This window comes from Pelecanus crispus, chromosome 14 (assembly GCF_030463565.1).
Source record: "Pelecanus crispus isolate bPelCri1 chromosome 14, bPelCri1.pri, whole genome shotgun sequence".
NCBI lineage: Eukaryota > Metazoa > Chordata > Aves > Pelecaniformes > Pelecanidae > Pelecanus > Pelecanus crispus.
This window is the reverse complement of record NC_134656.1, coordinates 8,611,832-8,626,790: the sequence shown is the minus strand read 5'-3', so window position 1 is coordinate 8,626,790 and position 14,959 is coordinate 8,611,832. Positions and strand designations below refer to the sequence as shown.

At 42.1% G+C, this 14,959-nt stretch overlaps 1 protein-coding gene across 1 annotated transcript; it reads right to left on the bottom strand.

Annotated features, from left to right (window-relative positions):
• Positions 1-4,964: 4,964 nt before the first annotated feature.
• Positions 4,965-14,596, bottom strand: ZFP64 (ZFP64 zinc finger protein). Its single transcript, XM_075721411.1, has 6 exons — positions 14,533-14,596; positions 13,734-13,973; positions 12,115-12,276; positions 11,045-11,107; positions 10,165-10,416; positions 4,965-6,281 (listed from the first exon to the last, which is right to left on the bottom strand). Exons 1-6 carry the CDS (start codon positions 14,594-14,596, stop codon positions 4,981-4,983), a joined length of 2,082 nt encoding a protein of 693 aa, XP_075577526.1. The 3' UTR covers positions 4,965-4,980.
• Between the last annotated feature and the right edge of the window lie 363 nt (positions 14,597-14,959).

Sequence of the window (14,959 nt, the reverse complement as noted above, 5' to 3'; positions counted from 1 at the left end):
ATTTTCCTCCTGGAGCCAGTTTAGTGCAATGCAGCATAAACATCATCCATTTTGTAACAAGTGAGCAGAATTGAGCAGTGCTCCCCAGCAGCAGCCCGGGCAGCCGGGTTGGCTCGCTCTGTGCCACATGTGCACTGTGAGGCTCGGTGCTTACCATGGAGGGCTTGGAGATCTCCAGGCAAGAACAAAATCCATCCAAGTATTTTTCTCCTGGAAAGAGACAACTTGCTACAGAGCTCTCAGGCTATGGCAGAACTCTAGGAAGGCATACGATTTATTTACCATGTGCTTGAAAGCAAGCAAGCTCTACAAGAGACACTTGTTATGAATTACCATGCTCTCTCAAGGGATAGCTCTGTTGATAACATGAAGAATGTATTAAATGAGTATCAGAGATTAAAACAATCTGCTTCTGCCAGCTCCAAAGCACAAAGACCATTACTGTCATACACAGAAATAAAGCCACAACATTGGAACAGAAAATTGAAAAAAAAATTGCCCCCATGTTAGCTTTGGTTATCAGCTGCTTTTTTTTTTTTTTTTTTTTAAAGGGTGGACAAAAGTAGTCTCTAGATTGTTCACTTAAATATAATGCAATCAGTTACACAATGTTGAAGAAGCAGCACTAAGCTTTGTCTATTCATTCACAGCATTTTGTTATCTTTCCTGTTTATCTTAGAGGCACACATAGGACCAGAATGAAGGTTAGCCTTTACAATATGACAAATCTATTGGTTTCCTTTTTTAGAAGGTAAAAAAGCCTTTTTGTGAAACTGAAATGCAGATAACAGAGCTGTGTAACGTTAAGTATGACATTAGATTGAATATGAGATTCCTGGACGTGGTGGTGCATCCCCTGGGTGCGGGTCTATTGGCCAAGTGCAAACACAGGATAAATTGCAATTCAAACCACCAGCTTTGTCAAGATCTCTCATTTTGTATCATTCTTGTAGTGCACGACAATTCTGCAGCTGCAAACTATGTACAGATTAAAATTAATTAACAGGGAGTAAAAAAGGATCAGTTTAACATAAAGCGTGAAATCAAGTTCTGGCCATAAATCTGCTTCATGGGATCTTAACAGTAGAAAACTTTGGACTTTTTTTTTATTTGTGGATTTTTATCTTAAATGAAAGTACGATTTTTACAGCTAAGCTTTTTGTAACGTCCTATAAAAATGGATTTTGAAATGTGTTTATCCGGCAGAGTTAAAAGCAGGGAACTGTTTAACAGGAAACATATCAAGCAGAACAGGCCACAGGAAAGTTTATCTGGATTTCTAGCACCACCTATAGATGACACAAAATACTTCATGCTCATGAAACCCTCCACGCCGAGTTCATTAAGTTCATTTACTCGTTGGTATAAATGTTACTTTTTAGTTGTCAAATTGTAGTACACTTGCACTTACAAGCTTGCAGGCTTGGTACAATGTTCTATACGCGAAAGCCTGCCTACCTTACCCACCAGTATCAGCAGTTAGTCTAACTACGTCCAAACTTTTCTCTTAAAATAAGACTACCACCCCCTCTGCAGTAATATACAGCCACTGGCTCTAAACCCAGAGCAGCACATTTCTACCAGCTCCTATCCCAGGTCCCAGGCAGAAGTTTCTTGTCCAGCTGGAGCACTTGGAAAGCTCCATCACCAGGGTCTCTGACATGCAAGCCCCTCAGTTGGGATACTTAAACTCTCTACCCATGTGGCTTGTAGAAATTAGAACATTATCCTTGAGATCGCCAGCCTTCATAAAATCAACCAGCAGGAAATATTGGGAAGATGTGTGCAAACAAGCAGATACAGAGGCAGACTTACCAGTGACAAAACAAAGTAAAAAAAAAAAAAAAAGACAAAACAAAACAAAGTGAGAGCAGATCAACTTGGATTCTTTTGTCTTACAATAAAGGGAAAATATATAGTAACTGGTATTAAAACCTAGATCACCAATGGACTAGTTAATCCTATCCAAAGACCTAGCACAGGTTTTGAAAGCTGAGAGTATAATTTGCTATCACCATTTGTGTCACTCAGTACTACAATTGGGCAAAAAAAGGAGTTGGAAGAAATCTCCCACCTGACCCATCTCCAGTTTGATCTTGGTTGTAGTTTACCATCTTCTTTGCTATGCTAGCGTAACTGTTTGTGGAGCAGTGCTGTAAACTGGACCACTGAGATGACCTCAAGGAGCCCCCCTCCCTCTGCAGGTCAAACAGACTTGAACTTCAACTGCATTGAACTTCCCCAAGTTTGCTCTCCTGCAGCTCCGTCGTCCATCACACACACTACGGCCTGGGCAGCTCAGCCCCGCCAGGCACTCGCGCTCCTGGGGAAGCATTTCCTCCCCTGCAACACCAGAGCTGCTCATGGTCTAGAACCACTGTAAGCTGGGTGAAAAAAAAGGTGTATTTACTGTTACAGGACTGAAAGTGCCCTATCTTTCACGAGTGTTTACAGTAACCACTGGTCCAGCGCACAGAAACACTGTACACAGCCTGATGGTTTAGATCACGCACATATGTACACACACATTTGGAGACGGGTTAACAGTGAAGAATTGCTACTGTGCCATGCATTTTAATTCAAAGATAATAAAGTGTTTGATCTGTGCTGCTCCAGTGATCATTTACAACCTGGATATCAGGGACCACATATAATGAGATCAAGCACTTACCTGTGATGCCTTTTATCTTCCAAGTGCTTTACAAGTAGTTTCAACACAGTTGAAATGTAACGATCCGGTCTGTGCTACAGGCACAACAATGAAACATGACTGGAGAGCCACAAAACAGCAATGCCAATGTTAAAATTCAAAGTATCTAGGCTTTCAATTTATTGTTCTCAATGAATGTTCGGCAGTGATCTAATGTAGTAAAAACCTCCCGCCCACTTGTAATTTATATAAAAATAGGTGTGCTCAGTGACTTGGAACTGGGTCTTGTCAGCTTCTTAAATCACCTATCTGTAGGGAAGAGATAATTAACAGGTGACAAACCTGTATCACCAGAAAAGTTGGAGAACAAGTGTAGGAAATAATAAACCCTGAAATACAACTGTCAGTGAACTCCGAACTTTTGCTTCATATTTCAATGCAGCATGGGACTAAGAAACAAGTCTTTAATAATGCCTTTTTAATTAAGCGTTTTTGAAGTTTCTCCCTCTAACTGGAGAGTGGTCTTTTCTGATATCCACAACTGTCAGGCACACTGTCAGACAGTTCAAATCAAAACCCAGATTTTAAAACCAAGATTATTTGGAAGGGTTTTTTGTTTTAAAAGGACATTAATTTAGCGTCAAAGATTAGGAAGGCACAAGAGATATGCATCTCCAAAAATACTATTTCCCATAAATAATGAAGACAGCAATACCAGAGCATTCAAGTTTAAACAACCCTTATTTCAACAAAAACAAAGCTCACATTTTCAAGAACAACCTGTATGACTGTACTTGTGAGTTATGATTGCATTTTCCTACTTGTCATTGTAAAGCAGGAAGCCTTACACTGTACACAGAGTACGTATCACACAAAGGGAAGGAGCGGGGAGCACCCCCACATACTCAAAATAAAGGCTGTACAAGCTAAAAATCTCAAACACGAGGCCTATTCAGAAAGTGGCCCTAAGTATACAATCTTTATAAATTTTCCAAGCATGTTTCTAGCTCATAAAGCAATCATTCAATGTCTCCCACTAGCAAATACTGCGAAATTTAACTTGACTTTGATTCCCCAAGAGGGAATCTCAGAGCTGGTTTGGTAACAGTCTCTTTTCAGTCTTCATGTAGGTTAACAATTGTCCTTGGGATGCTGCCTGGCTGTGAAATGATCTCTCAGTTTTTGCAGATCCAGGCACCTACAGAGCTGTCTATTTTCCCAAGTTGAGAGTCTGTTCTTTAACTAGACAGTTTGGTAGTGAAGATATTATTAGCTACCACTACAAGAATGCTCACCAGATAGGACTGTAATATTGCATAGTTCAAAACACAGCCTAGAATTCATTCATTATGGAGTGTGCATCATATAATGGCAAATTACTACCTCATTGTGATCCAATCTGAATTTCTGCTAGAGTTTCAGACCTTGGGTTAGAATCTATTATTTTTTTATTTTAAATGGAATGAATTAAATCTTTTCCTTTTTCCCCTTTAACTCGAAAAGAACAGAGCCAAAGTGTAATGCACTTTTACCACCCATGCAACTACAAACAAGCAGCATCAAAATAAAAACAAATTTTAAGTAGTGTTTGTAAAAAATATATTTGCAGTTGTTTTGCTCTTTAAAACACAGGTGCCTCTGACAGAGATCACTGTGCCATATATATAATTTGTAATAGTGTTCTTGCTAACAAAGTTAGTTATTACTGATGGGTGGACAAAATTCTTTTGTTTTCTAAAAACGATCACCTGGACTTCTGCATAAGCATTTCCAGATTAAGTGCCAGGTGCTAGCAACTTCTGCAGATATTAAGGAACAACCCCCTTAAACTTCACTAGGGCTGCATTAGACCCAGCAGTGGACATTTCTTACAGATCAACAATCAGCCAGGTGCAGTTAATGCATACATAGCATGTAATTGAAACAGACTTAAAGATACACTTCAGAATGGCTCGGACTATTACCTTTTCATATGTGCATGAAAGAACAAGTCTGCTGTGAAGGTAATTCATCATAAGGTGAGGCTTTCTTATTTTAGCCAGCACAATACAAGAATCACATTCTGGGAAGCTTACTGCTTGGTGAAATTGTCAATTGTTGCTTCGATGCTCAGATTTTACGAAGAACACAGCCTCTGATTTCAATAGAGGCACATAAATACACACATCCTCTTTTTCACATACGTTTCCGTGTACAGACAAGTAAAATGTGTAAGTGGAAGGTATTTGGCTTTGTAGGACAAATCCTGCATTCGCTTATGTCCTATGCACTTCTGCTGAATTCATCACTGCCTCTGAGGTTGAAGTTTGTTTAGTACTACTACTCTGCAATTAATCTGGTATGGAGTCTGCTGGACACAGCAAAGCCGTATGGGCTCCACTTTGAATGATAGAATAGGTCTGCTTAGGGGCTTCTGTGTGAGAGGATGAAGAAAATATAGGAGGAGGAGGAGCTGAAGTGGACACTGTTATACTCTGACCTCCATCACTAACCACAGTCACTTCTGTTGCTCCTTCTTGTATCAAAGCATTGAGGCCCTCTAAGTCAGAGCAGCTGATTCCAGAGCTGGTGATGAAAGCCTGGTTTGCTGAAGCCTCATGACTGCTGACAGGAGCAGCAGGAATCAGAGTTTGATGTAAAGCGCTTCCGTCGCTTTGGTCATGGGTTGTGAGAAGAACTGCTGGTTGTGCCGCAGGCCCTGCTTCGCTTTGAGATATGGGAGGCGGAGGCGGTGCCAACAAACTGACTTGGCCCAGCAGCTGCAAGCGGCTGTTGGCTGAGAGGTCCTCCTGATTCTGGCTAACTAACGTAGGAGGCATGACATTCACGGATGCAGCCTGAACGATACTGTTAGTCTGAGGGACCTGGTGACCCACGATGATCTTGACCCTTCCCTCGTTGTATGGAGAAACCTGAGCAGCCTGAAGTGGGACCTGGAGGTGACTGACAGTAATTGGGGCACTGGCCTGCCGACTGGGATCCATCTGGAGCTGTAGAACAGCCAGTTCATTATTTTTAGAGCCATTATACATACTGTGCTGCTTCTTATGACTCCTAAGAGAATCTTCTCGGACAAAGGAAGCGTCACACAGGTCACACTTAAATGCTTTCTTGGCATCCAGTTTGGCAACTTGCCTGGAGCCACCTTGCTTTGGTCTATCTCCTTCCTTCTTCTCCACCATTTGCTTCTTGGTCTTGACTTTGTCACCATGAGCTTTCCTCACATGAGTTGTCAGGTTGCTCCGCTGCTTGGTATCAAAGCTGCAGAATTCACATTTGAAAGGACGATCTTTGCAGTGAATTCGCTCGTGCACTTTCAGAGCTGCCTTGTTGGAGCAAGAGTAGTTGCACTCTGAGCACTTCACTGGTTGTTCAGGCTGATGAGTTCTTATGTGGTGCCGAAGGCTTGTTTTGTTCCCACACTGAAATTCACACTCTGGACACTTGAGAGTATTTTCCATGCTGTGCTTGATACGAATGTGTGATTTCAAGTTCCCTTTCATGGCACACCGGACCTCACAGAACTCACATTTGTAAGGTTTTTCACCAGAATGCACACGCATGTGCCTCTTCAAGTCTGAATTAATTTTAAATTTAGCAGGACACATCTGACATTGGAAAGGAGCATCTCCTGTCAATAAAAAACACAGTTCAAATTACAGATGAGACACCAAGATCCATTGGAGAGACCAATGCTATAATGAATTATGTACAGCTGACTTGTTCTAAATACCTGTAAACTCCCAACATATTTTCAAGATGTAGACAACTTTAATGGCATGGTATTTATCACCTGGTCTGACATATTTGTGTGTGAACTCTCCACAAGCATATCTGCCCACATCTGTTGCTTTTTCACACCTGCATCTTAGATATTCTCCACTTTTAGTTCATTTTGTGTGTAAAACTGTTCAGTGCGCTCCAGAAAAGCGACTGAAGTTTCTCATTTGTCCCTTTTTAGCAAGAGTGTATCTCAGCTAGTGTTTAAAATTAATAAACACTGTAACTTTAACAGCTGATATATTTTTGAAGTCTAAGAAAACAACATAAACACACCCATGTCTGGGGTTTACACTACAAGATTTACAGGTAGGCTTGCAGGTTAACAGTAAGCCTCGGTAAATGGTAGGCTACTGCAGAAACAGATGCTTAACGGTACCAGCCTTACTGCTCAACCATATAGTTGAATTAGATTAGCTGACAAGAAAAACTGGTTACTTTTTTGATCTGGTTCATGTGGTGCAGCACAGATACAGTTGCTGGCACAGGAAGGCAGTGGAAACTCTTGTCCAGAACACAGGGAGATGTAGGGTAAGGGTCCATACCTAGGTCAGTGTCAGGTGACAGCACAACCATAGCATTACTAGTTATGGGGGGGGGGGGGCAGAAAAAAAGAAAGAAAAAGAGGGATCACAGCTACATAAATGCAACTGAAAAAGACAAATGTGAGACTAATGAAACATGCATGCAGGGCTGTGACTCTGGGGAAATGAGCTTACACAGAGAAGTGACATTAAGCTTTTGTTTTTCTGGCATTACAGCAACCAAGAAAGAGGTACTTGCTTCATGCAGCACATCTAATGATGTTCCACAGATCACTTCAAGAAAATCTAATTGTAGTTTGTATTCATGCAATTATCAGTTTGCATTCATGCAAACAGGTACGTAAAATACTCATAAGTGTCTTTTTTCTTTTATTTTTTCCTTTCTTCTGAGAGCAATGCTGATCCAGAAACCTAACAATGTAGTTGAAAGTTAGGTCAAATCCTTAGCTGATAAAGCATGAAAAATGAACACACTCATCTGTAAGCCTATTTATGTCAGCCTACCTACACGGATAACCATTTGAATTGCCTGGATCTAACCCGCTATTTTACATTTTCTTTATTTGCAGGCTTGTGACACAACATGCATGACCAAATTAAGATGTAGCTCTGTTTAGCCCATAATCAATTCCAGGGTAAAGACCAGCAACTCCGTTCTGAAGTCATTAAAAAAAAAGTCCAAAGCAAACCTACCAAACCAACTAAATAACTGTTCACTTTTTTCTTTAATCTAAATATGTAGTTCTCTAAAGTACCCGAGCATGAAGTCTTTAGGTAGGTATTATTTTTAAGAAGTGGAAGAATTGTGTTATTTGGTTCTAAGACAGCCTTGGTGGGGGAAGGAAAAAGAGAGTGCACTTAGTTCAGCAAGCATTTATCTTCTTTAATAATCAAACTGCAAATGGCTGATTTATTTTATGTTAGTATTTTATAGAGTTTGTGATAGCTGTATAATTTTGCATAATTTGCTTATCCAGCTACATATGTCATAGGTTTAGCTGCATATTTTTCAAATCAAGTTGTGGCCTACTGTGCTAATCCCTGTATCTGTTTAATAATTGAGATACATGGTGTATTATCTATATTAAACAGATTTTATTAATGAAGATGCACTGTTTGTTCATCTAGTTTATTTTACAGTCTCAGCAGCACACTCAGCTACTGGATTTTTATCTACTTTGCTGATGAAGGCGTAGTACATATTTCAATTACTTAATTTTCACATACAGGGTAGCACAACATATGAAAAAGAATTAGTAGTTTTCCTTAATACAGCAAAGTGTGCTGGTTCTGTTTATTTAAAGAGTGGTCCATTACTTGTACTTCTTTACATTTCTGTCCATACATAATTGACACTGACAGAATATAGCTTAAAAAAAAAAAAGTGTCTGATCCTGGAATTATTAATTGTAAGAGCAGTTTTACTCAAATTAACAGGAAACTGATCTTTAGATGACTAGTTCAACAAGTAATGCTATGTAGATGATCTCACACTGAGCTATGTAGACTACACTCACCTTCTAGAGAATGACTAATTTAATTCCGGTAAGCAATATATTCTACATACCAGTCTTACTTTTCCCCTAAAATCGGCTGTGTGCATAACAGCTTTGTAACCTAACAAGGATGAAATGATTGCTTTCAAAACTCTCGTGCCTCCCTTCAGTGAATCAAAAGAAGTCCTTTTGCAGAAGAGGATTTATTTTGGAGAAATGAAGAGACAACAAAACTACAGACTTGAATTTTAGCATAATTCAATTGCTTAAGATACGACAGACTGATCTGCCAAAAAAAAAAAAAAAAAGAAGGTAGCCTAAAAACCCTTTCCAACTATTACAATATTTAATGCCACAAAATCTAACTCTCTTGGAAATGCAAGAGAACCATGATCATTCACAGGTTCTCCCACAGCCAAGTTCAGACCACACCTGCCCACGTACATAAATGCACAAGGATGCACGCTCCTATGTGACATGGGGAAAGTGGAATACCATATTCTCTGACAAGTCTGTTTACTAACAGGTAACTTCTCATAACAACCCATACTATTTTGACTGACCATCACATCATCTTATATAGCAATAGAAAGAGGGAAACTTGTAAAACAACTGCCTGACAGTCCTGCCTGTTTCATCACAGCAGATTTGTGAAGTATAAAAGATTATTTTCTGCTAGAGACAGATTGGTTTAACCCTCCCCTCCTTCACAATGCACAAGAGATTTATTTCTTTTATCTACTCAAAATAAATCCCATCTTGCACACATCTGAACTAATGTTGTTTAGTACTCGAATTCAGAATCAGATGTAGGATAGGTTCAAAGCTAATCTAGTAATCACTGAACCATAACCACCTTGCAGCTAAAATTCACAGAACTAATCAAATGTATAAAAGACAACACAGAAACTAATCCAGTACCCTGGATTAGATGAAAAACAACATACAAAGACAATTGTACAGCAGTATCTTTACAGCAAATCTCTTCTAGGAACAATCTATAGAAGAGAAATCTGATTAAAATGAAACTTAGGCAACTAATTCAAATATAAAACGATACAATGTTGATAAGCCCAGAGGCTAAAGCCTTCTATCCCTAGAGCAAAAATGATATGGGCAGAATATAGTTCTGGCTGCTCATACTACACTGTTTATGTCCATCAGTCTGCACACAGAAGGTACCACAAAGAAAGGTCAAAAAAAAAAAAAAAAAAAAAAAAAGCAACTTAAATTGCTAATTACTTACTAATTTGCTGATGCAAGAAAAATTAAATTATGCAGCTGAGGTTTACATTGATATAAGTAGTTCAATTATAAAGTAATTTCAGTGTTTCTAATAGAGTGGACCAGGTTTGAGAGACACAGATAGGTACCTAGATGCTCTTAATCAATCAATCAACACATTAGATCCTTCAGCTCTACTGGTTTAAGAACATCTAATAGGCAGTTTCAAAATCAATATAGAAGAAAATCTACCAAGAGTCAGATCTGTCTTCTGATTGCTTCCAGGTATTTTTAGTAGAGCTGTATTGCCCTAGTAGATTCTATGCCCAAGAAATTCACAGAAGCTGGATGCCTAGGTGCTTTTGAGAATTTGAATAGGCCCTTTCTGGATTCTTGTACCTGTATACCTTTTAAAATCTTCCCTTTGACCTTCAAAACTTTACATATCTGAATTTTAGTATAAACTTACCGGTGTGGGATCTGAGATGTACAGTTAGCTGGCTAGAGTTGCGGCTTGCATAAGGACAGATCTGGCATTTAAAAGGACGCTCGTTGGAGTGAATGCGCTGGTGCTTGTTGAGACTGCTGCTGTCAGCAGCTGCATAGTCACAGTGCTTACATTTGTAAGGCTTCACCCCAGTATGAGAACGCATATGCATCTTCAGCTTATCTTTACGACTAAAACATTTGTTACAAACGTCACATTTATGGGGCTTGTCTCCTGTAACAAACAGAAGAGCATCAACACACCATGACTTTTTGCACCATAAGGATGTTGTTGTAATTAAAAAAAAAAAAACCAAAAACCCAAAAAAAACCCACAAAAAACACACAGTAAACACTTGACGGAAATAGTTTTCAAAAGCAGGACATTGGATTTCAGCAGCCACCCTGTCAGCTAAGACCTATTCTATGCTCCAGAAGGCTGCACGCACAAGCGCAACAAATTTAGAAGACACTTTGGAACTTCCTCACTTTACAAATCTGAAATTGCTGTTTAGGGGAAGGGAACTGAAATGTTGGAATCATTGTTTCACATGAAGAACAAACTAGGTTTGTGCACCACCACCACACTGTACAAACACATGGTCTGCACCTCAGAAATTTAACTGTCCCTTATATCGATGTACAGTGTTCATGTTTCACAGCTGTGAGTGGTACTGCCCATAGCAGGACATAGCTTACTCAAAAAGGCCAATTCCCCAGAACTACAGTACTAAAATGTACAGCCATACGTACACATTCTAGCTAATTTATCTAGATAGATGTTATTTGGTAGGAAAATACCTTTTGGCAAAAAGCCAAAAGGACAAAAACAGCCAAAAATAAAATATAGCAATTATATAAACCTGTGTGCGTTCGTAGATGACGTTCCATATCCTTCATACCATAGGAAGTCTTGAACTGGCAACCTGAAAATGGTAAGATTAAGATCATTAAATTCAAGGAAAATCTAACAAAATAATAAAGATGCACTACCATATTCTGGGCATTCTGTTTCTTTTCAAGAACATTTTCTTTAATATTCAGCATTAACAGAAAACAGATTCCCAATCTTGTTTACTCACATCTACTTAAAATAGTGACTGGCTTACCTATGAACTTTAGTTTTCTAGTGCTTCCCCTAAGACGCAATTCACTCTCTACATTGCCGTTTTCTGTAAGCTTTGAAACAAATTCTCTGGAATCTCTGCCTAGGATTTGAGATGCTCTTTACAGCACACAGGGGATGCTGGGGGAACTAATTAATTCCACGTATGACTTCAAGTTAGTGCAACTGGGAACTGAGGTAACAGCTCACCATGCAGGATTTCTGTCCAAGTGGAAAGTGCTACAGTTTCAAGTGCTGAAATGAATGCTAAGCGTTTGAAATGTGCCTTTCAAATGAAGGCAAGCTTGCGAAAAACAGACTGTAACTTCTGCTACCGTTAATATAGCTACTCATCTGCATGGCTGTCTCTGCACGTTTGCTGCATATTGCATGGTTTTTACTCATTGAGATCTCCAAATACTTTGGTTCAATCCATCCTTATAAAAATGCTAACTGACCAAAGACAAAACATATAATGAGAAATATTATACGTGCATTTTGCATGTACAACAATGGCAGTTAGGAAAAAGGTAACAAGACACTGCTCTTACATTGCTACAGGTGTTGGCACAGGCCAATGTCTATACAAAACCCACTGCAGCATTGCCACAGATACCACAGCATATGACCAACGTCTAAGGACATGCGAAACCAACAGCAAAACTACTACTGGTAACAATGGTAGCACATCACACCGTTAGTAAGCAGGCTGCCTTCCGGGTTCTGCCCATCTTAACTGCTCAAAACAGACAGAGCTACTGTGCATATCACTATATGAAACCTATCAATTTTAAAATGAAAAGGAAGAAGGTATAACTCACATCTTACCTGGATAGCAGCAGTTTAGTTTCTTCTGTGTAAGTGAGGAAGTGGATTTTCTTGAACGTGCTTTTGGTGGTGTAGAGACGATAGCAGCAGCTGGAGGCTCACTGCTCTCACTGGGCAGGTATGTTTGATAGCCATGCTCAAAAACAAACTCTGGTGCAGAAACTAAACACATGAAAGAGCTCAATTTGAGAACATTAACTTCTTCAATCAGAAAAATCTAATTATTTTCTAGTTTCATTAATTACTTCTCTATTCTGTTTTTTCCAGCAACTTTCCTGTTTCTGGCTTCCTATTCATCTGGGGGAGGGGGAAAGAAGAAAGGATTTTCTCTCCCTTGCTATCCTGCTATCAGTGAAAATTCTGTCAAGACCTGATGTGAAAATTCTGTCAAGAATCTTCTGATGAGCCACGCTGCACTGTACAACCACTGTACAACCCTACATAGGCCCACTTGTCTCCCTCTGACTCCAATCTGACTGCACCATTCAGTTTCTTCAGAAGTTCAGTTTCTTCTGATGCCTGTCCAGGTCTTACATTAATAAAGGTAGGTTTGTTTTTTCAACACTGGCTGTGCTACAGCCCAAAGAAAAAGCCCAAATTATTTATATGGCAAATGTTGTCAAAAAGGCATCATGTAAACAATTTTTTTTTAAAATAGTTTAAAAAGTTCAGCCTCTTTCAACTATACTGTTTTTAGCTATTACTCACAAGAATAACAGGTGAAACTATCTCAGCCAAAGTAGCAGCTTTTAAATCAATTAAACAACACTATACCCCAAAAGGGCAGAAGGATATAACTGCCCTCATTTTAAAGATGAGTAAATATGAAGCAGAAGAATGACTCATCCAAAACCCACACCAAGTTGAGGGATTATAATACAAAAATTCCTGGAAGTGAGCCCTGAATTCAGTTTGTTTCATTGCTCTTCCAGATTCTCTGCCCCAATCTGTCTATCCAAATTAAAGTAAAATAATCTGGATCGTAGTAAGGTCCCAGACCAAAATAAAATAAAATAAAACTATATATAGAAGGGCAAACCTTCACATACACAACAAAATTCTAGATTTATTTAGATGTCTGCAGGATCAGGACCTCACTTGAGCCTTCACATAGGCAGAAATTTTGAGTAATATTTTTCCTGCCAATTAGTTGTGGGAGCAATGTTAGGGAATGCAGTGTTCTCACATAAAAAGGCCTGGACTGGCGCCCGACAGCAATTCTGTGTCTGTTTTTCATCAAGAGGACTCTTAAAAAATAAAATGCATAGTAATTTGATTATTTTTCATACATATTGACAATTTTAATTAGTTTGTACAAGTTGGTTATACAACACATTAGACTTAAGCAATTCTCTAAGTGAACTTAACTTGCATGTCAGTTAGCAAGTAACTGCTCTCATACCAAAACCAAGAAGGCAGCACACCACTACACCACTGGTTTTTTTGGTTTTTTTTTTTTTCCTCTTTTTTCTTCCTTTGCTTGCAGGTATGTGATGACTAACGTGAAAACTGTTACTTTAGCTTAGTGTGAAGGGGACGCACGAGCAGAGGGCTACGTAACATTGCCACTTTGCACAAGTCGAGCGCTTCCGAGCTCCTGGTGTGTAACACCAAAATACCTGTGATGGTTTGGGTCTCCGAAGCGATGGTCCTGGTTGTGGTTTGAGTCTGTGTCGATGGCACCGTTTCTTCCGACACAAACTGGACCGTACTGGTGGCCCCGGCCGTTGCACTAGTGAGCTGGCAACCGCTTTGCTTGTGCCCAACGAAGGCATCGAGGTTACTGAACTGCTGCTTGCAGATGCCGCAAATGTGGATGTCGGGGGTGAGCTCCACCAGCACAGTGGTGCCGCCGGGAACTGTGGAAACAGGAGCACGGTCAAGGGCTCGGCCGGAGGAACTAGAAAGGGCTGAAGCTGCAGAAACGGACACACGGACACCCCGCCGACCACCGCCCCGGCTGCGGGAGGGTCCGCTCCGGCCCCGGGGCGGCCGGGCCCTGCCTAGCGCTGCGGGGGGGAGCTAGGGCACCGCGGGACCCCCGGGGCGGGGCGGGGCCGGCACGGCGCTGCCGGGAGCATGGGCCGCCCCCGCCGCCGGGCACAGCTCCCCGAGGGCCTCCGGGGTCCCCCGCCGCCGCGCTGCGGGCACTGGCCCAGCGGCCGCGGCCTCGCTCCGCAGAGCCGCCCCGGGGCCCAGCGCCCGGCCCGGCGCTCCCGGCCGCCCCTCACGGCCTGAGCGGGCCGCGGCGCTCACCCAGATTCCCGGGTTACCCCCCCAGCCAGGTTCCCGGGCTCCGCTCCCGCCTGTTTCTTGCGCTACTCAGGTTTCGGGGCCTACCCAGGCCCCGGCTCAACTCGGCTTCCGCCGCGCGGGCCCCGGAGCGCGCATACCCCGCTGGCGCGCAGCGGCACTTACACTGCACGGGGCCGGGGAAGGCCGGCGCCGCCCCCCCGCCGCCGCCGCCGCCGCCGGGGTTCATGGCGGCAGCGAGTCCCGCACGCCGCCTCCGCCACCTGCAAGGGGCTTATTACCGGCGGGGAACCGCTCCCCCCGCGCCTCTCGGCCGCCGGGCGGGGGCGGATATGGAGGAGCCGAGCATGCTCAGTGGCAGCGGCGAGGCTGCGGCTGCCCTCGCCTCCCGCCGGGCCGAGGGCTCCCGCCGCCGCCCCCCGCTTCGCCTTAGCACGGCCGAAGCCGCCCCTCGTCTGCCGCCCGCACCGGCCTCAGGGGCAGGCCCCACGCAGGAACATCCCTGAGAAGCCAAACCGCCGCTCTTAAACCCTGGGGCCGCCGACGCGGGGCCTGTGCGCTGGGCGGGAGGCGGAGGGCCCCGCGGATGGAG